This window comes from Pan paniscus, chromosome 10 (assembly GCF_029289425.2).
Source record: "Pan paniscus chromosome 10, NHGRI_mPanPan1-v2.0_pri, whole genome shotgun sequence".
Classification (NCBI taxonomy): domain Eukaryota; kingdom Metazoa; phylum Chordata; class Mammalia; order Primates; family Hominidae; genus Pan; species Pan paniscus.
Genome location: NC_073259.2, coordinates 114304551 through 114327349, shown reverse-complemented (window position 1 = coordinate 114327349; position 22799 = coordinate 114304551). Strand labels below are relative to the sequence as shown.

Genomic DNA, 22799 nt, shown 5'->3' with positions numbered 1-22799 from the left:
CCTGGATTGTCTTGATGCTTGTAAATATTTGTCAGTGTGGGCCGGGTGCAGTGGCTTATGCCTGTAATCCCAGCACTTTGGGAGGCCGAGACGGGCGGATCACCTTAGGTGGGGAGTTTGAGACCAGCCTGACCAACATGCAGAAACCCCGTCTCTACTAAAAATACAAAATTAGCTGGGCATGGTGGCACATGCTAGTAATCCCAGCTATCCAGGAGGCTGAGGCGAGAATCACTTGAACCTGGGAGGTGGAGGTTGCGGTGAGCTGAGATCGCGCCATTGCACTTCAGCCTAGGCAAGAAGAGCGAAACTCTGTCTCAAAAAAAAAAAAAAAAAAAAGTTTGTCAGTGTGTGGGCATTGAAGAGTTAGGTATTTATTGTAGTCTTTGCAGCCTGAGCTTGTTTGTACCCATCCTTCTTGGGAAGGCTTTCTAGGTATTCAAAGGGATCTGGGTCTTGCAATCTAAGTTTTTGGTCACTGCAGCCAAATCTGCATTACGGGGCACCCCAAGCCCAGTATTACTGTAATTCTTGCAGACTCATAGAGGTACCACTTTGGTGGTCTTAGATAAGATCCAGAAGAATTCTTTGAATTACTAGTTCTCTTCCATTACTTTCTCCCAAGGAAATAGATTCTGTTTCCCTCTGTGCTGAGCTGCCTGGAGCTGGAGTAAGGGTGACACACGCACCCCCGTGGCCACCACCACTGAGACTGTGCTGGGTCAGACCTGAAACCAGCACAGTGCCAAGGTCCCCTGGGGCTCAGACAGGTCCAGAGATGCTGTCCAGGAGCCAGAGCCTGGAGTTCGAAACCCTAGAAATCTACCTGGTGTGCTCTATTGTTTTGTCGCTAAGCTGACACCAAAACCTCAAGACAAAGTCCTTCCCACTCTTCTTTCCCTTTTCCCCAGGCGGAGAAGTCTCTCCCCATGTCCACCACCACCACAGATCCATGGGGATTACTGCAGGGCACCAATGTTGTTCACTTAAGGCCCAAGGGCTCTTCAGTCAGCTTGTGGTGAATGTTGCCAGGCATGCAACTCACCCTTCAGGGCAGTGGGATCCCCTCTGGCTCAGAGTAGGTCCAGAAATGCTGTCCAAGAGCCAAGGCCTGGACTTGGGGACCCCAAGAGCCTGGTTGGTGCTCTTCCCCACTATGGCTGAGCTAGTACCTAAACTACAAGACAAAGTCCCATTTATTCTTCCCTCTTCTTTTCTCAAGTAGAAGGCACCTCTTCTCATAGCCACCACAACTATGAATATGATGGCTCACTCCGGAAGCCAGCATGTCCCTGAGTCTCACCCAAGGCCCATAGTGTGTACTACTTGGTTACTGCTGCTGATTATTCAGGGTCCAAGGGATCTGTAGTCAGCAGGTGATGAATCCTGCCAGGATGAGTCCTTTCCTTCAAGGCAGCAGGTTCCCTTCTGGCCCAGAGTGTGTTATTTGGAGCTAGAGCCTGAAATGATGGCCTCATGACTCTGCCCGGTGTCCTATCCTACTGTGTCTGAGCTGGTATCCAAGTTGAAAAACAAAGTCCTCTTTACTTTATCCTCTTCTCTCCTCAAGCAGAAGGAAGTTGTCTCTTTTGGAGCTGCAAGCTGTGCTGCCTGGGGTTTGGGGAGGGGTGATACAAGCACTCCTTTAGCTGCCCCAGCTGGTGTCTTACTAGGTCACGTGTCCCCAAAGTCCACTATCTCTGAGCCCAACACAGCACTAGGACTTGCCTAGGAGTTGCAGTCCTTGTGGCCTAGACTGCTTTTCAAGTTTATTTTGAACCCCACATCACTTGGGCCCATAGTCACAAAGCTTGCTGGAACTCAGATTCTGACCACTGAGATGGGTGAGTCCCCTCTGGCTGGGGCTTGTCTATATGCTCCCTCCATGGGTGTCAACTGATTTCTGCCCAGTGTTGGCAGCACTGTGTTCCAATGCAAAGTTCCCTAATTGCTGTCCTGTCCCTCCCTCAAGTGCACAGATTCTCTCTCCGCACCACGAGGGCACTGCCAGGGAATAGGGAGAAGTGGAGTCAACAATTCAAGACTGACTTTCCTACCTTCTTCAGTGCCTCTTTCAGTAATACGAAGTTAAAACCAGGTACTGTGAGTGCTCACCTTAGTTTTGGTTCCTATGAAGGTGCTGTTTTGGGTAGATAGTTGCCAGATTTGGTGTTCCTGTGGGGAAGACAATCAGTGGAGGCCTCTGTTCCACCATCTTGCTCCACCTCCTCCAGAAGCCTAGCATTCTAAGTCATGTACTGTCATATCTACCCATTCACCAGTTATGGGCTGAATTGTATACCCCCAATTTCCTTATGATGAAGCCCTCTGGTACCTAATAATGTGACTGCATTTGGAGATAGTATCATTAAGGATAGTATCAATCCATCCATCTATCCATCCATCCATCCATCCATTTAAACATCTATCCATTCATCTATCATATATTGAGTGCTTATGCAATATATCTAGGCAACAATCTAGGCAAAGTGCCTCATATTGGGATAAAAAAGGAACAGATCGGTCTCTGCCCTGAAAGTTCTAGTGTGGATGACAGTAAGTAAACAGCAGCAAACACAATTACAATACATTGTGATAAGTGCCATGACCCATCTGGGAGCTGGGGATGTACCAGGATGGGACACCTTATCCAGGTTGGCGGTAAAGGCAGGAAAAGGGTCAAGGAAACTGAGTTCCAAAGAGAATGTGGCAAATTAGGGCAATTGCAGGAAGGGTCAGTCTGGCTAAATGTATAGATAAAGGGCTAAGTTAAAATTAGGTCTTTATGGTGAACCCTAATCCAATTTGACTGTTATCCTTATGAGAAGAGGAAATTTGGACATACAGAGAGACAGCAGAGATGCATGTGCAGAGGAGAAAGACCACGTGAGGACACAGTGAGAAGGTGGAAGCCAAGGACAGAGGCCTTAGAAGCAACCATGCCTGCTGATAGATATCTCAATTTTTCACTTCTAGACTCTAGAACTGTGAGAAAATAAATTTCTGTTGTGTAAGCCACCCAGCCTGTGGTATTTTGTTATGGGAGTGCTAGCAAACTAATATATAATCCATCCATCCATCCATCCATCCATCCATCCATCCATCCATCCACATCCATCCATCCATCCATCATATGTTGAGTGCCTATGCAATACATCTAGTCAACAATCTAGGCAAAGTGTTGGGATAAAAAAGGAACAGATCAGTCACTGCTCTGCAAGTTCTAGTGTGGATGACAGCAGGTAAACAGGCAATTAAAATACATTGTGGTAAGTGTCATGACCCATCTGGGAGCTGGGGATGTACCAGGAAGGGACACCTTATCCAGGTTGGGGGTGAAGGTAGGAAAAGGGTCAAAGAAGCTGAGTTCCTAAGAGAATATGGCCAATTAGGGCAAGAGCATGAAAGCTCAGTCTGGCTAAATGTATAGTAGGAAGGGACTAGGGGAGAAATGAGGCTAGAGAGAGAAGGATTGAGAAAGGGTTTTTTTTTCAATGTCATGTTAAGGCAGTGTTCCTTGTAATTTTTTTTCTGCCTATAGCACACCTAAGGGATGATGCATGTCCGTCAACAGCGTGGTGAGAGGGAACAGTTGCAGAGGTGAAATACCAGTGTCAGGTTGAGATACGGCCCTGCCTTCCCCTTCACAGTTTGAGATTCATGATGCTTAGTAAGAATCTGGATTTTATCTGAAGGCTGAATGATATTGGCTTAGTCACTTCATCATACTAGGCCTTCTGTTCTTATCTCTTATCTGTTTGTATGCTAGTTGAGAGTATGGCCTTTAGCATTAGCTGCCTGGATTCTACTCTGTCCCCTACCATTCTCAAGCTGGGTCACCTTGGATAAGCTGTCCACCCTCATCAGCAAACTGGATCAATACTACTGTGGTGCCTACATCAAAGATTCGCTGAGGATGAAAGGAGGTAACGCGTGTGAAGCTCCTGGCATAGTGTTTGGCATACAGTAATGATCAGTAAATGTTAAAGATCACAAAGGCATGTGTCATTGCAGCTCCCCTGGAGCTGAACGGTGTTAGTGATCAAATTCTCACTGTCATTGTAGTAATCATTGTCTTCATTGTCATCGTCCTTGCCATCCCATCATCCTTCTCATATTGCCATTGTCATCAGCACAACCATCCCCACTATCACCATTGTCATCATCACCATCACCATTTCCATAATAATCACCACCATCATCCTCCTCATCATCATCATATCGAAGCTCTCACAGGTCATTCCTCACTGGGTTCTTTGCTTCCAGTCTTCTTCCTTGTGGTTGTCTTATGAAAAAGAAGGCCCTACCTAGACTTTTATGATGTGATATTCATAACATTTATTGGGCTCCTACTATACATCAGACATTTTTCTGGGCACAAACGATATAGGGGTGAGCTAAATAAAATTCTCACTTGTGGAATTAGGTTAATGAGAAGTGACAGACATATTCTCTGTCTCTTCTCATTAACCTAATTCCACAAGTGAGAATTTACAATACTACAAGGATTGACATTAATTTTTTTTTGACATACTACATATTTCCATGTAGAATTTGACATACTACAAGGAACTATGTAGTATGTCAAAGTAAAATTAATACTGGAGAGAAAAATAAAGCAGGGAAAGAAGTTTCTAGGGTTGGGCAGTTGTCATTTTTATTTGGGATGGTTAAAGAAGGCTCATCTAGAGGTGACATTTGAATTGAGAAAGGGAAGGGGGCCCCATGTGGATACCTGGTGGGGCAAAGGCCAGGAACAAAATTATAAAGGCCCCCAGGTAGCAACATGCCTGGCATGTGAGGAGCAAAAAGGAGGCTAGTGTGGCTAGATGAAAGCGTGGAGTAACAGTGGATGAGATCAGAGACACGGCAGGGGGCAGAACATGGGGACCAGGTCATTGTAAAAACTCTGGCCTTTACTCTCACTGACTTGGAAAGTCATCAGAGGGTTTTGGAAAGAGGTGTAACATGATCTGACTTATATTCTAATGGAGTCACTCTGGCTTTTGTGCTGAAAACACAAGACAGGGCAACAAGTACTTAAGCAGAGAGGCCAGTCTTTAGCTTATTTCAGTAACGCAAGTGTGAGCTGCTGGTGGCTGGAATCAATGGAATAGCTGTGGAGGTCATGAGAAATGGGAGATGCTAGATATATTTTGGAGATAAAGCCCCAGGATTTGCTAACATATTGCACTGAATATGGAACAGGAGTGAGAGAAAGAGACAAGACAAGGATGATTCCTGAGCAGCTGAACAGATGGAACTGGCATGTGCTGGGATGTGGAAGACTGTGAGCAGATGTGGAGGAGAAAATCAATTTTATGCTCATATTGTGCCTGTAAAGTAGGTACTATGGTTATCTTCCATAACAACTGGGACTCACTAAGGTGAAGTATTTTGCTCAAGGTCACGTAAGTGGCAAGAACCAAGATTTGAACTAGCTCTCCCTGATTCTACAGAATATAACCCTATAACAAAGCCAAGTTCACAGAAACTCTGGTCTTGGCTTCCTTAGACCCGGGTTCCAACCAACCTCTCAGCTGCAAGGGCTTTACCATTGACCATCAAGGGTTATACTGATGGCTCCCACTCAAACTAAACAAGGTCCCTCTTTTCTACAGGAGTGAAACTTGTGCACATGAAGGCTTCCCTTCCTCCAGAGAGAACACTGGAGGCCACTCACCTTCCAGACCACCAAATTTAACATCACTCATGCCAGCTGGAGGAGGCCCCAGATCCCTCTGGCCAGTGAAGTTTTGGTTGGTGAGTGAAATTTGAACTCATTAACTTGAAAATGAATGAGCTTCAGTGACTGTTAAGGCACCTCGGACTGAGCTGTCTGATTTCCATTCCAACTCTGGGTGCGAAGCTTTCTCCATCCTTAGCCACCCAGTGATCACTATTTACCCATTTCAGCACTGGCTGGGCCTGCTAGGATTGTAAGCAGCTAAATGGTGCCTAACAGCACGGGCTCTGGTCAGTCCACCTGGGTTCAAATCCTGGTTCTATCACTTAATAGCTGCAGGAACTAGGACAGGTTTCTTAACTGTTCTATGCTTCTCTTCTGTTTTATCATCTGTAAAACGTGGAGAAGAGTAAGTCCTTCATAGGGTTGTTGTGAAGTTTAAAAGATATAATGGGTGCACCACAATCTCAGAAATCACCACTAAAGAACTTAGTGATAACCAAACACCACCTGTTACCCAGAAACCTATGGAAATAAAAAATAAAAAATATATGCAGAGTGCTTAGTACAATGACCACACATAAGCAAGACCCAACAAAAGTTTGCTATTAATTTTAATATTATTTTATTAGGCTTTTATTTTGTGCCGGGAGCAGTTGCTCACGCCTGTAATGCCAGCACTTTGGAAGGCTGATGCAGGAGGATCACATGAGGCCAGGAGTTCAAGACCAGCCTGGCTAACATGGTGTAACCCCATCTCTATTAAAAATACAAAAAATTGAGCCGGGTGTGGTGGCACAGGCCTGTAATCTCAGCTACTCAGGAGGCTGAGGCAGGAGAATCACTTGAACCCAGAAGGCAGAGGTTGCAGTGAGCTGAGATCGTGCCATTGCACTCCAGCCTGGGTGACAGAGCGAGACCCTGTCTCCAAAAAGAAAACAAAAAACAAAAACCCCAAAAAGACTTTATTTTGTGCTCATTGTAGTGGTCATGATTCTTGTCGAGACTTCACTGCTTTGTGTATAGCACCAAACTGTGCCCCACAGAAAGGGATACAAGTAAATAATTGTTTAGCACCCTGTAGTTTACAAAATATTTTCATGGGCATTATCAACTGATACCACCTGAGGATATGGATGTGTTAGCCAGAATTTAAAGGAGGGTGTAGCGTCAGCTCATATCATACAGTCAATTTAATGAAGTGGCATCAAAATGTAAAACCATTTTATGTTCACAATATGAACAGTAGGCCTTCCTTATCCCGTCCCCCATGCCATCTCTGGGTCTTACCCATCCCTCAAGTTCACATCAGAAGGGCAGGGATGCTACTGAGCACTTATCTTAGGACTGCAAAAACAAGTAGAAATGTGTTTATGCATTCATTTATTGATTGCAACAGAGCAAGACCATCCCTACCATCACCATTGTCATCATCACCATCACCATTTCTATCATAATCACCACCATCATCCTCCTCCTCCTCATCATATCCAGTGTAAGCTGGAGTGTAGTGGCGTGATCTCGGCTTACTGCAACCTCCGCCTCCCGGATTCAAGCGATTCTCCTGCTTCTGCCTCCCGAGTAGCTGGAATTATAGGTGTGTGCCACCACACCCAGCTAATGTTTTGTATTTTTAGTAGAGGCGGGGTTTCTCCATGTTGGCCAGGCTGATCTCGAACTCCTGACCTCAGGTGATCCACCTCTCTCAGCGTCCCGAAGTGCTGGAATTACAGGTGTGAGCCACTGTGCTGGGTCTATTTTTAAAGTAGTATCAAAATGTGCCCACATGAAAATGTCACATACTCATTCCTCAACCAAGAGGTGCCCCAGCTGGGCCCTTCCTCTTCTGCATGGACTTACAATATCTGGAGGTAGGCAGCTCCTGAGGATGTGCACCCCTGAGGCTGGAAAAGGTGGTCCTAGCTCTCCAGAGTCAAACTATAAAGAATGGCCCCCATCCCTAACACGTACTCAATTTGCAGGGCATCCAGGCTCATGCCTTGGCCACTGGGGGCCTTGCCAACCTGGAACAGACAAGAGGCAATCAACATTAACAGAGGCTTTCTATTTAGGCATTCTAACCAACATGCAAAAAGCCAAGAGGGCTGCAGGCTTACAAAGCTTGACCTTATAATTTATGGTGCATGTGGTACGAGGGAGTTCTGAGGCATTTCTACACAAGCTGGATGAAAGGATGAGATGTCTCCAGCTCCCCCTCTTCTCCGCCCACGTTCCTGACCATCCAACACACTTTAGCAAGGAAAAGGGATAGAGGAAACAAGACCAGGAGGAAAAGCAGAAGAGAAACTCCTCTAGATTCATGCTGTGCTCAGAAACTGGGGTAGGAGAATGGAAGTCTCCAGGAAGAGCTGTTGATCCCTTCCTGCTCTGGAAGATGCACTTCTATGACTGCCCACCAGCCTCCTCCTCTGGGTGTAACCGAACACCATGGTGGAGCCACACTTCAGAGAAACACACTGCTTGCTTTTAACGTTAAACACATCCTAGCCTGTGGTTTGTGAGCCACATATGGTCCTGGGAGCCCCAAGAAATAATGATGAAAGAAAATCGTTGAAATCTGGACACAGAAGCTCTGTGAAGCTATACTTTCCCTCAGTGACTCTGCAAATTATATTAGCTGTCCAATATTCACTGAGCATTGCCATATGCCCAGTATCATATGGTGTCTCTTGTCTAATCCGCATAACAGCAAGGTTGTTCTTTTTTTTTTTGGGTGGAGTGCAATGGTGAACAGGGCTCACTGCAGCCTTGACTTTCCAGGCCCAAGTGATCCTCTCACCTCAGCTCCCCAAGTAGCTGGGACTACAGTCACACTCCACCATGCCTGGATAATTTTTTTTTGTATTTTTTGTAGGGACAGGGTTTTGCCTTGTTGCCCAGGCTTGTTTTGAACTCTTGGGCTCAAGCAATCCATCTGCCTCGGCCTCCCCAAGTACTGGGATTATAGGTGTGAGCCACCACACCTGGCCTAGTGAGGTAGCAATTACTCCTGTCTTATAGCTGAAGATACTGAGGTTCAGAGAGGTCACACTCCAAAGTCAGTCATGGAGCTGAATTTGAACCCAAGTCAGTCTATTCTATAGCCTGTGTCTTAACTATTGTATGTACTATCTCCCAGAGGAAAAGAATGAGAGGGAAATGCTGAAAATATTAACAGTCCCATCGTCCTACTCTCTATTCATTCATTCAGTGCTCAGTAGAGGTAAAAATTGAGAAAGCGTCCATTCTCATATCTGGCCTACAGTCTGCTTTTTTTTTTTTTTTTTTCCTGAGACAGGGTCTTGCTCTGTTGCCCAGGCTGGAGTACAGTGGTGCCATCATAGCTCACTATAACCTTGAACTCCCAGGCTCAAGCAATCCTCCTGTCTCAGCCTCCTGAGTGCCACCACATCCAGCTAAATTTTTTTTTGGTGGAGTCAGGGTCTTGCTCTTATCTAGGCTGGTCTTGAACTCCTGGCCTCAAGTGATCTTCCTGCCTTGGCCTCCCATAGCGTTGGGATTACAGGTGTGAGGCACTGTACTTGGCCTGGATCAATTTTTTAAAATTTAAATATCATTTAATTATTTTTGATAAGGATCAGATGACTATTTCTCTAAGAAACAGATTAATAATAAGACAGGTCCTTAAAGATGCACCTTACAGAAAGGGTGACCCTGAAATCTAGAGGAGTTTAGGGATACTTCTCAAGGTCACACACTTTGGTAGCACTAAAGGAGTAGGGCTGTTGCTTTCAAGGCCAGATCTTGGCAGCAAGCTGCTTTACCAGTTATCACTGCCTCTGCCCCTAACATGGAGAACTGCTTGAAGGGGGATAACCTCTTTTTGCGCGCTAGAGATTTTAACAACACAACCCGAACTCAGCTGAATAGTTTTTAAACAAGGTTCTTGTGATGAGTGTCTTCTGATTTCTTCTGCTGTCTCCCCGCGCCACAGGTCAGAGACCTGTGCCCTGTTGAACCTGGAGGCTCCTACAATAGCTCCTGGTATTTAGCTGAAGTAGGGTGTTCCTCTCTGTCTGGGGCAGATGGTTGTATTTCTAGTCCAGAACCTGCTATAATTTACTCTGTCCTCCCACACTAATAGCGATTCTTCTATCTGCCAGCTTGGCTTCTATAGCCTTCTGCAATCTGGACCCGCTCCACCCAGTTCATCTCTTTCTTCTCTACATGTAGAACACACCCTCATGGCCAACAGGTGTCCTGGGCTCACCCCATTTCCGCCACAGAAATATCCTCCCTGCTCTCCTCATATGCAAATCATTCTTCAAGGCACTGCTCAAGGTCTTTCTGCCCCCAAAGCCTGCCCATGTACAGGCCAATGGTTTGCTTTCCAAATCTCTTTACATTTATGTTCCCAATTTACCTAAGTTAGCCCTCAACAGGTTTCTGTATATATCTCCAAGTGTAGTGCAGGCTCCTTGAGGGCAGGCACACAAGTGTTCATTCATTCACTAGAGGCTTTTAGCAACACCTTATAAAGCGAGAAAGAAAGAGAAATATAAACTATGGTTTCTTCCAGTCCTCAGGGAGGGGAGACATACCTGGCACACAGTGGGCCCTCAACAAAGGTTTGCTATATTGAACTAACATATATGCCTCTCGTTGCAATTACTTGCTAAGTCCCATGAGAGGTATCAAATGGTGTTATAGGGAAAGCACCATCAAAGAGGTGGCATTTGAACCCTATAGGCTTTAAGGGCAGGGCATGGTTTTGTCTTTGTTTACAGAACTGGGAGGAGGTTACAGACAGAAGAAACAGCATTCCTACTACACACAGTGCCAGGTGCACACAGTGCCAGGCACACCTCACTCACCAGGAACTGGGGAAAGCAGTGGAATTGAGTGAGTTCTGTCCCTGCCCTGGCACCAATTAGACTGAGTGAGTGGGCAAGTTGCTTAACTTCCCTGGGCCCCCGTTTCCTTCCCATTCTGAAGTGATTAAGCTGCACAGACTTCAGAAAGAAGCAGACTGAGTGAGGTTCGAATGATGACTATATGTGACCTTGAGCCAATCCGAAGCCGGCTCGCTCAGTCTCAATTTCCTTCCTATAAAATGGGTAAAATAATTTCTACCTCACAGGGCTTTTGTGAGATTTCGAGAACATATGTGAGTCGCTAAGCACACAGCCTGGCAATACTAGATTTCCTTTTACAAAAGTAGGGGTGACAACCCTGATCTGCCTCTTTCTGTGTGGCTGCTGCTGCCTCCGCAGCACCCATCCCAGAGGCTGTCAGGAGTAGGGGCCGTGGACAAACTTCATGACCCCGAAAGAGAAAACAGAGCTGAAGGGGCTTCGGGGGGAAAAAGTAAAGAGCTGGCCACAGCAGGCTAACTTGGCTAACGGGGACACTTGGTGAATGCGTCCCCTTGAACAGACTTACCGCAGTCGAGAATCTTTGCTAACTCGCATCAACCATGCCTCCCAAGCTGGCTGGATTTTGGACAGCCTTTTGTGTCTCCGCCTTCAAACCCAAGGCAAAGGACAAGGCCCAACCCCATGGCGGGCTGGGAGAGTGAAAGCAGGGGGATTCCCCCAATTCCCAGCGGAAAGGAAGGGCGATCTGTTCCCACCCGCTGACTCCCACTCCCGGAGCCAGGGCTCCTTGGGCGCCCCCCTTCATTTCTCTCCTCTCCGCACAGGTCGGGAAGGGAGGGGGTCGCGCTTGGCCCGCGGCGCAGGTTCACCCCGGCTTTCGTCCCTCCGACCCCGGCTGGCCGCCCATCCCCGACCCCCGTCGACCCTGCTCGGCCGCCCCGGCTGGGGTCGATCTGGCCCTCCGCCCCCAGCCTGCGTGGAACCCGCCGGGCCGCCAGCCCCACCTCGGCCGCCTCCCCTCCCCTCCGCTCCGCTCTTCTCCCCTCCCCTCGCGGCCACCTCGGTGCCCACCGCGGCCTCCGCAGACCCCGCCGGGACCCCGCCCCGCGCCCAGCCACCCCCGCGCCGGCTTCCCGGCCCCCGTAGACCCCGCCCGGCCCTCCCTCTCCGGGGTCGTGGCGGCGGGGAGGAGGGGCCGCCGGGCCGGCGTGCGTGGCAAGCTCTCCCGGCTCGGCTCGCTCGGCCTCCCTTACCGGGAGGCGGGGTCGGCGCCGCGGCGGCGGAGGCAGGCCCCCTCCTCCCGCCTCCTCGGCCCGGCCTCCTTCCCCGGCCGCGCGTCCTCTCGCCGCTCCGACGCCAGCAGCGCCCGCGTGCCGCTCGCCCAGTCCCGGGGGAGCCCCTGCAAGTTTCCCGGGCCGCGCGCCGCGCTCGCTCGCCTCCCAGCCCGCGGCCCGAGCCGCCGCCGCGCCCGCCATGCCCTCGGCCAAACAAAGGGGCTCCAAGGGCGGCCACGGCGCCGCGAGCCCCTCGGAGAAGGGTGCCCACCCGTCGGGCGGCGCGGATGACGTGGCGAAGAAGCCGCCGCCGGCGCCGCAGCAGCCGCCGCCGCCCGCGCCGCACCCGCAGCAGCACCCGCAGCAGCACCCGCAGAACCAGGCGCACGGCAAGGGCGGCCACCGCGGCGGCGGCGGCGGCAAGTCCTCCTCCTCCTCCTCCTCCTCCGCCTCCGCCGCCGCCGCCGTCGCCTCGTCCTCGGCGTCCTGCTCGCGCAGGCTCGGCAGGGCGCTCAACTTTCTCTTCTACCTCGCCCTGGTGGCGGCGGCCGCTTTCTCGGGCTGGTGCGTCCACCACGTCCTGGAGGAGGTCCAGCAGGTCCGGCGCAGCCACCAGGACTTCTCCCGGCAGAGGGAGGAGCTGGGCCAGGGCTTGCAGGGCGTCGAGCAGAAGGTGGGTACCCCCGGCCCCCCAACTGTCCCCATCGACTGCGGCCTCCGGACCCACGGCCGGGCTCCTTCGTGCTTCCCGACCGGCCCCTAGCGCTGCCTGCCCAGGCCCGGAGGCGGGAGCCGGCGGCTGCTCCTTGGCGGGCCCTGGCCTAGACATCCCACTCCATGCGGCCCCCTAGTTCCGAGGCAGTCCCCAGACCCCCTTTGTTAATGGCTGCGGAGGAATCGGCCCCGAGGGATGGGCCGCCGCGAGGATGGCCAGGCCCGCCTGGCAGGGTGGGCCAAGGGCCTGTCACAGGGCATTAGCGGTGACCTGTAAGGAAGCCGGCAGGCTCCGGGGAGCCCATTCTTTCTACATTAGGAACCGCTGAATGGGCAGAGCTGTCTGAAAAGGAGGTTGGAAGGGAAGCCAGCGCATCCCTGGAAGCCTCAGGCAAGGCCCCACCTCAGCTCTGCCTGTGGGAGACATCCGAGCGGGATTTTTAATAGACCCGGAGCTGGCGTTCTTACTCATTTGCAGGTCCAAATGAAATACCATCTATCTTTAGGTCCCTTGTCCTGTATTGGACCAGCCTGCCCAGGTGGGCCTTTGACGTAGTCCTACTTCAGCTTTTTTGGGTTTTCTTTTGAGAGAGAGTCTGGCTCTGTCGCCCAGGCTGGAGTGCAGTGGTACGATCTCAGCTCACTGCAATCTCTGCCTCCCAGGTTCCAGCGATTCTCCTGCCTCAGCCTCCTGAGTAGCTGGGATTACAGACATGTGCCACCATACCCAGCTAATTTTTTATTAGTAGTAGAGACAAAGTTTCACCGTGTTGGCCAGGCTGGTCTCGAACTTCCGACCTCAAGTGATCCGCCTGCCTCGGCCTCCCAAAGTGCTGGGATTACAGGCGTGAGCCACTGCGCCCGGCCCTACTTCCGCTTTAGGGGAAGAGGAGGGCCAAAAATACTAGATCATACTGGTGAATAATACTTCTAGCCACATTTATATGGTGTTTAGAATGCTTACTCACTCACATATTATCTAATTCTTATAACTACCCTGGGAGGGAGGACTAACAGTTTTGATTTCATTTCCCAGAGCAGAACATTGAGGTTTAGACAGAGGAATGAGTTGACAAAGTCCCCAGCTGGTGAGTGGCAGACACATGAGAATGTCTAGGCCACTGCCCTGTTCGTTAAGGGTCCACAGGGGTCCATTTCAGGTATGGATGGACCCAACTCTCAAGGCGAAGGTGCTTAGCTTCCACCCTTCTGTGGTTTTTCCATACCAAGTACAGCCCCTTTGATCTTATTCGCCCTCCACTATGTCATTGCTCAATGAAAGTTGGTTGCAAGACTGAAACAAAAAATCCCGCCACTTCTGATCCCGGAGCCACTGCCTCCTTTTCCCAGCATGCTGTCTGTCCTGCCAAGTTGCTCTCTGCTTTTGTTGAGTGTGCAGGACCAGGAATTTCCTCTTAAGACTGGCAGAGCATGGCCGGGCGTGGTGGCTCACGCCTGTAATCCCGGCTCTGTAGGAGGCCGAGGCGGGCGGATCACCTGAGGTCAGAAGTTTGAGAGCAGCCTGGCCAACATGGTGAAACCCTGTGTCTACTAAAAATACAAAAGTTAGCGGGGTGTGGTGGCACATGCCTGTAGTCCCAGCTACTCAGGAGGTTGAGGCAGGAGAATTGCTTGAACCCGGGAGGTGGAGGTTGCAGTGAGCGGAAATCCTGCCAGTGCACCCCCAGCCTGGGCAACAGAGTGAGACTCCGTCTCAAAAAAAAAAAAAAAAAAAAAAAAAAAAAGACTGGCAGAGCAACTGGAATGAGTCAGCCTGCTAAACGCTGCAGGCCAAGGGAGGTGACTTTTCTAAGGGAATTAAGTAGGCAGTGCTGCTTTGCCTATCCTGAATGTCAAACCATTCTTAAAAAATAGACATACTGCTGGAGTATAATGACTAGCCTCTGTTTCTTCTCTTTCATCCACCTACTTACTAGTCAATCATAATATTTATTAAAGTCTGACAGTTGCATGGCTCTGTGTAGGCTTTGTGGGAGGGTATGAAGGAGCAAAAGACACGAATCACTTGTGCAGCGCATAAGGAGGTGTCAGTTGAGGGTAACTCCTGTGAAAGTTCAGAAGAGGGAGGGTGTGGAATTTCGCCTGTATCCCGGTGGCCAGGGTAGTGCCAGCCATCTAGCTGGTGATCGATAAATGTTGAGAGAAGGACTGTGATGAACACCGTGGCAGGGGCACTATTTTGAGCATGTTTGAGAGAGAGGAGGTGGCTACCCTGCCAATGGCAGAGTCACATGTAGGAAATTGTGAGAGAGGGTGGGTTGGAAGTTGAGGCCAAAATAGGGAAGGTCGTGAATCCAGGTTAATTCTCTGTGCTTCTCCCTGCCCCTCACTTAGTCCCTTCTTTTTGCTTCTCACCCCTTCTCCATCACAGCTATGTATATAGATCACTTTCTTCTTTGGGGCTCAGTTTTCCCATCCACACAATGAGAAGAGGGCTCCATCCAGACTTTTAAGAATCCTCATGGCTCTAAAATCATTGAAATAGTGACTTCTCTGTTTTTTATTTCATATTTTATATTTCGTAGAGACAGGGTCTCACTCTGTCACCAGGCTGGAGCGTAGTGGTGTGATCATAGCTCACTGCAGCCTTGAGCTCCTGGCCTCAAGTGTTCCTCTTGCCTCAGCCTCACAAGTAGCTGGGACCACAGGCATGCACAAGCACGTCCAGCTATTTATTTATTTTTAAAATTTTTGATAGACACAGGGTCTTGCTGTGTTGCTCAGGCTGGTCTCAAACTCCTGGGCTCAAGCAGTCCTCCCGCCTTGGCCTCTCAAAGTGCTGGGATTACAGATGTGAGCCACTGCGCCTGGCTGACCACTTTTCTTTTAATTTAGTAGTGTAATCAAACTATAATTTAATGTGTCATATTTATGGTGCACTTATTACGTGCCAGGCACTATGCAAAGCATTTGAAAATGCATCATCTGCTGACTCTCACAACAACCCCAAGAGGTAAGTACTATTATCAGCCCTCTTTGACAGATGAGAAAAGTGAGAGGCTAAGTAACTGAGCGGGGATATAGCTAGTTAGTGGCTGGGCTAGGATCCAAACTGTTGTCTAACTCCTGGAACACTATTAACCACTCCACTATTTAGCCTAGTACATAGTAGGTGCCCAATAAATGTTCCATTGACTTGAGACTCAGAACATGGCCAGAACAGTGTTAGGATTTGCCATAGAATGTGGCCACTCTGTCTCTATCTTTGGGGTGGCCAGTAAATAAATTATTTTGCATTGAGGAACCAGTTGTGTTTGGTCTCTGACAGCCTAAGTTTGAACCCTTTTATAACTCTTGGTTACTTGTTGGGGGGTGGAGTTTGGTTCATAGCAGGGAAGTATACTTACGGTATTCATAATTACTGTTCACTATGGGTCAGCCATGCTATTAAATGCTTTATAGCCATGATTTCTGTTCTCCCAGCCACCCTCTGAGGCAGGTATCATTTAGTAGCACCATTTTGCAGATGGGGCAGCTGAGGACTGGCTGTGTAACTCATTCAAGGTCACACACAGACCATAAGTTGTGTAGCTGGAGTTGGGTGCCCACCTGTCTCTTGTTCTCCAGATGTTCTTGTTATTGGAGAATGGCTCAAATCTTCTGAATGACTGTAGCACAGGCAGAGAGGCAGGCCTGTCCTTACCCAGAGGATTCAGCAGGCACAAGTGGGTCCTGGGCTTCAGAAAGTGTTGGCAGTTCATCTCTAGGCCCTCTGAAGAGCCTGTGTTGCCCTGGCAGATCCAGCGTGATATAAAGCAATGGTAGGAGTAGGCTTAGGCCTGGTAGGGACAGTTTAATGAGAGTAGGACCTATTTGTGGAAGAGTGAGCTCCCTGGTCATATTTCTTTGTTTTCTTGTCTAGATTCTCTGGCTAAGGAGTCAGGGCTTCAGGAGTTGGCAGTCTCTCTTCCAGGTACTCAGGGCACTTTGAAGTCAGTGCCCCTGCCTGAGCATATCACATACTGGTTGAGAGCTCAGGTTCTGAAATCAAGCATTTTGGGATTTTAACGTTTGAGCCTACCACTTACCAGTTTCCTCATTAGTAAAATGGAGATCACTGGGAGATACCAACTCATGAGATTATGATGAGGGTGTAATGAGATGATGTGTCTGAAGTCCTTTGTATAGTTATTGGTCCATCACAAGTGTCCGGTTGAATGTCAACCACTGCTAACACCCAGTCCCCCCACCCTAGGGTGTAACCTTGAGGGCAAGGATCCTAGCCATTATTTCATCTCTGGCATCTTGCCTGTTGCCTACCACTTAGTGGGCATCCCACATTTGTTGGGGGAACAGATATTTCCAATGCATATTGATGATAATGAGTTATTTGCACATAAAGATGCACAACTCATAGTCCCCTCAGTAGGGGAACACCATGTTCTTTTTTATAGTGTTGGGGGTTGGATATAATTTCTGTTCTAGTCTCCTTCCTAACCATTTGTGAAGAGCCAGCGCAGGTCAGGGCTGACAGGGATCAGAGGAGACATGGACCAGCTCATCAGGCTTTGCTTGAATTCCCTCATTCTGTGATTCCATCAAAAAACACTGGATGAAAGCCTGCCATGTTGAAGGTACTGTGCTCACCTGCTCACACCTCTGTTCTGAGTGCTATGCTTAGAACAGGCAGACACTGTGATTTAATAACCTAGTTTCAGAGATGGGCTCTCTCCAGTACCTTCACAGAGTGTCCTTTAAGACTCAGGTTGTATTTGGTTGGGCAGGGAAATTGTCTAGTATTCTGGAGCCCCTGAGAACCTTATTCTAATCTGCCTTAAAACAGACTGATGGAGCTAGACAGCACTTTAGAGACCTATTTGCTATTGGATGAGGAGCCTGGGACTCGGAAAGTGAATGTGACTCTTCATGCTTACAGAGCTGGCTACTGGTGGGGCTGGCACGAGAGCTGAGGGGTGTTGTTCACATCCCACTTCAGTTTATCCTCCTGCCTTTTGGCATGGGCTGAGGATATTTCTAGGAATCTGCAGACTTACCAGGTGCTTCAGAAGAAATGGGAAATAATCACGATGATAATAGCTGCCATGTATTGAGTGTTCACTATGTGCTGGGCACAGTTTAAGTACTTGATATATTATTAATTCACTTAATCCTCATACAGACAATCATATGAGTCTGGTACTGTTTTCCCATCCTTCAGCTGAGGAAACCAAGGTACAGATAGGCTAAATAACTTCCCCAAGATCACACTGCTGGAAAGTGTTAAAGTTATGATTTGAACCTAGGCAGTCTGGCTCCAAAGACCGTGCTGTTTTATTTTTTAACTTTTTATCATGGCAGTGTTCAAGTGTAAACAAAAAAAGAATATAATGAACCCCAGTTTCAAGAATTACTGATGTTTTGCCATTCTTTTTTCATTCCATCGGCACTCCTCCCCTCTGCCACTTTTTTTTTTTGGCTGGAGTTAGAAGACTGACTGTGAACCACTCTCTTGCCCTATGCGTGCCCAGCCTGGTCTCCCTTCTTCTCCAGATGCTGTTGGTGTTGCATGGCCATAGCACAGGCAGAGAGGTTGTCCTGTCCTGAAGCCAGAAAATTTACTAGGCAGAAGTGGGTCCAGGGCTTCAGAAAATGTTGGCAGTTCAGCTTTAGGGCCCCTGAAGAGCCTGTGTTGTCCTGGCAGATCCAGGGGATAGTGAATTAGGAATTAGTTTTAAAATGAATCCCTGGCTGACATTTTTAGTTTACCCAAAGCATTTTAGGATTTATTTCCAACTGATAAGGGTTCCTTTCCTTTCCTTCCCTTTGTACTCCTTTCCCTGTTTGTTTTAACAGAACACAGCATATCATACCTAACAAAGTTTACAGTATTACTCGAATATCATCTGACACCCAGTCCAGAATCACAGTTCTTGATTATTTCAAAAATGGCTTTAAAAATTTTATTTATTTATTTTTTAATTTTTTTGTTGTTTTAGAGACAGAACCTCACTCTGTTGCCCAGGCTCAAGGCACTCCTGGGCTCAAGGCAACCTGTCACCTTAGCTTCCCAAGTAGCTGGGACTACAGGTGGACACCACCAGGCCCAGCTCAAAGATGTCTTTTTAACAGTTGGTTTGTTCAAATCAGGATCTATAGAAGATCCACACATTATATTTGATTGAAAAATTTCCTAAATTTCTTTCAGTCTGTAAGTTTCCTGCTTTTCCTTCTTTTAAAATGCCACTTAGTTGTTGAAGATCCTGGTTCTTTGTCCTGTAGAATTTTCCACATTGTGGGTTTGGCTGATTGCATCCTCACGACATGTCTCTTCTGCATGATGGGGACTTGATAGAGTCAGGTTCTTGTTTTCTGTCTTTTCCCTTTTTTTTTCTTTTTTTTTTTTTGCAACAAAGCATTAAAGGTGGCACCATGTGCCACCTTTAATGGTTATTAATCCATTTATTTCCAGGTTATTAATCATTGTGCTGTCCAGCCTGATTAGTCAGGCCTGGGTTATAAATCATCCCTGGAGCATTAGGAGGGGACCCTAGGATTGGTCCTTAAAACCATATGGACTATATGTGGAAGGATGTTTCTCCAAAGGAAAATTGTGGTGCCATTCTGGAAAAAAACAGGACCTGGAGGCTGGGCAGACAAAAAAGTTGTATCATGTGAAACTCATCAGCTCTTCTCAGCAATTAACGTCTGGATTTTGATTACAGGTGCAGTCTTTGCAAGCCACATTTGGGACTTTTGAGTCCATCTTGAGAAGCTCCCAACATAAACAAGACCTCACAGAGAAAGCTGTGAAGCAAGGGGAGAGTGAGGTCAGCCGGATCAGCGAAGTGCTGCAGAAACTCCAGAATGAGATTCTCAAAGACCTCTCGGATGGGATCCATGTGGTGAAGGATGCCCGGGAGCGGGACTTCACGTCCCTGGAGAACACGGTGGAGGAGCGGCTGACGGAGCTCACCAAATCCATCAACGACAACATCGCCATCTTCACAGAAGTCCAGAAGAGGAGCCAGAAGGAGATCAATGACATGAAGGCAAAGGTTGCCTCCCTGGAAGAATCTGAGGGGCACAAGCAGGATTTGAAAGCCTTACAGGAAGCTGTGAAGGAGATACAGACCTCAGCCAAGTCCAGAGAGTGGGACATGGAGGCCCTGAGAAGTACCCTTCAGACTATGGAGTCCGACGTCTACACCGAGGTCCGCGAGCTGGTGAGCCTCAAGCAGGAGCAGCAGGCTTTCAAGGAGGCGGCCGACACGGAGCGGCTCGCCCTGCAGGCCCTCACAGAGAAGCTTCTCAGGTCCGAGGAGTCCGTCTCCCGCCTCCCGGAGGAGATACGGAGACTGGAGGAAGAGCTCCGCCAGCTGAAGTCCGATTCCCACGGGCCGAAGGAGGACGGAGGCTTCAGACACTCGGAAGCCTTCGAGGCGCTCCAGCAAAAGAGTCAGGGACTGGACTCCAGGCTCCAGCACGTGGAGGATGGGGTGCTCTCCATGCAGGTGGCTTCTGCGCGCCAGACCGAGAGCCTGGAGTCCCTCCTGTCCAAGAGCCAGGAGCACGAGCAGCGCCTGGCCGCCCTGCAGGGGCGCCTGGAAGGCCTCGGGTCCTCAGAGGCAGACCAGGATGGCCTGGCCAGCACGGTGAGGAGCCTGGGCGAAGCCCAGCTGGTGCTCTACGGCGACGTGGAGGAGCTGAAGAGGAGTGTGGGCGAGCTCCCCAGCACCGTGGAATCACTCCAGAAGGTGCAGGAGCAGGTGCACACGCTGCTCAGTCAGGACCAAGCCCAGGCCGCCCGTCTGCCTCCTCAGGACTTCCTGGACAGACTTTCTTCTCTAGACAACCTGAAAGCCTCAGTCAGCCAAGTGGAGGCGGACTTGAAAATGCTCAGGACTGCTGTGGACAGTTTGGTTGCATACTCGGTCAAAATAGAAACCAACGAGAACAATCTGGAATCAGCCAAGGGTTTACTAGATGACCTGAGGAATGATCTGGATAGGTTGTTTGTGAAAGTGGAGAAGATTCACGAAAAGGTCTAAATGAAGTGCGTGTGCAGGGCGCGGATTTAAAGTCCAATTTCTCATGACCAAAAAATGTGTGGTTTTTTCCCATGTGTCCCCTACCCCCCAATTTCTTGTCCCCTCTTAAAGAGCAGTTGTCACCACCTGAACACCAAGGCATTGTATTTTCATGCCCAGTTAACTTATTGACAATGTTTAAGTTCTCTGCTTCTGCATTTGGTTGGTTTCCTGAAGCGCAGCCCATGTGAATAACAGGTGGCTTTTCATGGATGTCTCTAGTCAGAGAAAAATGATAAAGGCTTAAATTGAGGATTAACAGAAGCAGATTAACCTCAGAAATCCTGTCTGGCTGGCAGATTTCAAGTAAAAAAAAAAAAAAGGTGGGTTGGGGGCACCCTTTTCTTTCTAGTTGTCTTTAAGGAAAATTAATTTTACTTTTTTTTTTGTACTGGCCGAAATTTTTATGAGATATCTCTCACTTGTCTTCCACTTTGAACCGGTTAAAGCTCATAGCTGTCAGCTCTGAATGAGGAGGGGAGAAGCCCCTGGGTCTTTCTTTGAAAGGAATCCGCTGCTTGAGGGCTGCCTCCCTCATGGTGTGCGTGTCGTTTCTCTTCCTGACGCATCTTGTGATATCAGAGGTAACTATGCAAAGCATCCAGACGGTTCTGAATGTGAAGCACTACACCCAGCAGAGTCCCGGTGCCCTCTGTCCCCGCTGCCGGCCCATGTTCTCTCTCCGGAGGTCACCAAGGAATGCACAAGTTTAGACTACCAGAAAGGGGAGTCCTTGGGTTCTTTCAAAAAATTGGTGAGGAGAGCTGTCTGCAGTGGAATAGGGGGTCTCCCTGGGGAATGCAGGCCAAGTCCTTTTATTTTAACATGATGTCCATGAAGAGGTTTGCTGTCTGGGCAGCCCTGTCAGCAAGGAGCGTGCATACTGCATTTGTGTAATTGTTTGCTGTATCTCCCTTCCCTCTGAGCTGTATTGTTCTTTAATGGTTGTCTTGCCCTTCCAAAAAAAATTGAAAAAAAAAAAAAAAAACCGCGAAAAGTTAAAAAAAAAAAAAAGTTTTGTTTAGTTTACTGTGAAATGAACTGTATGGCTTATTTACAGTATTTTTAATTCTTAATAAACACTTGAGCTTTGTTATGACTTTTCCAGAGTGGTTACATTCTGAGAATTTCGTAATTATGATGTGTTTTATTAGCACGTGGTATAAACGATTAGCAAATAGGTAAGTTTACTATTTTAAGGCTGTTTTTTCTTTTAATTCTGAAACCAAGATGGCCTCACTCTTGGGCCGGGGACCTCCTTTGATGGACTGTTAGCAAGTGTGTTCAATGATGACTTGTCTCCAGCTCTGTTAGCTTCAAGCACAGGATCTCAACCCTCACTACCTATTAGAATCTTCCTGGGAGCTTTTAAAAAATGCCTGGGCCCTGCCCGCACAGATGCTGATTGAATAGGCATAAAGAGGCTGGCACTGGTTTTTTTTTTTTTTTTTTTTTTTTTTTGAGACAGAGTCTCGCTCTGTCACCCAGGCTGGAGTGCAGTAGCAGGATCTTGGCTCACTGCAAGCTCCGCCTCCCGGGTTCTGGCCATTCTCCTGCCTCGGCCTCCTGGGTAGCTGGGACTACAGGCGCTTGCCACCACGCCCGGCTAATTTTTTGTATTTTTAGTAGAGACAGGGTTTCACCGTATTAGCCAGGATGGTCTCAATCTCCTGACCTCGTGATCTGCCCGCCTCGGCCTCCCAAAGTGATCTGCCAGCCGCCATGCCTGGCCAGCACTGGTATTTTAAAGGCTCCCTCTCTGATTTTAGTGTCCAGTCAGGGTTGAGAACCAGTGTCTCAGACCATCTGAGTGACCTTCAGCCCTAGTGCACACCTGGGCTTGTTTCCTTCCCTGGATTGCCTTCCACCCTCCACCCAATAAAAACCACATGCTGTTTGTTGAGTACCTGTGTGCCAGGTCTTGTGCTCAGCATGCATAATAACCTGTTATTCCTTCTTATAGTCCCCCGAGGTAGGCAGTATCATTTCCCATTTCACAGAGGAACAGCAGGCTGAGAAGCTTCATACAAGATCATTCATTACGAAGTGGCAGGGCTAAGCTTTGGACCTCATCCTTGCTCTAACTGGGACAGCATCCTCTACCGTCCACTGACACCAGTGCAGGTCCATTTGGCCTGTGGAATATCTGTCCTGTTCCAGAGCCCGAGGCTGCAAGAGATTTCTTCTTCCCCACCTAGGGAGTAGAGGGTGGCTAGGACCTGAGGTCCTGTGGCTTGAT

General features: G+C 48.7%; 1 protein-coding gene and 1 long non-coding RNA gene across 2 annotated transcripts; one reads left to right on the top strand and one right to left on the bottom strand.

Moving 5' to 3' along the window:
• Nucleotides 1-7052: 7052 nt before the first annotated feature.
• LOC134728453 (uncharacterized) lies at nucleotides 7053-11315 on the bottom strand. Its single transcript, XR_010108868.1, has 2 exons — nucleotides 11090-11315; nucleotides 7053-10178 (listed from the first exon to the last, which is right to left on the bottom strand). It is a non-coding gene; the product is annotated as an uncharacterized LOC134728453 (long non-coding RNA).
• Nucleotides 11298-21659, top strand: CKAP4 (cytoskeleton associated protein 4). The gene is made up of 2 exons (XM_003832672.6): nucleotides 11298-12471; nucleotides 19196-21659. Exons 1-2 carry the CDS (start codon nucleotides 11998-12000, stop codon nucleotides 20519-20521), a joined length of 1800 nt encoding a protein of 599 aa, XP_003832720.4. The 5' UTR covers nucleotides 11298-11997; the 3' UTR covers nucleotides 20522-21659.
• The last annotated feature ends 1140 nt before the right edge of the window (nucleotides 21660-22799 follow it).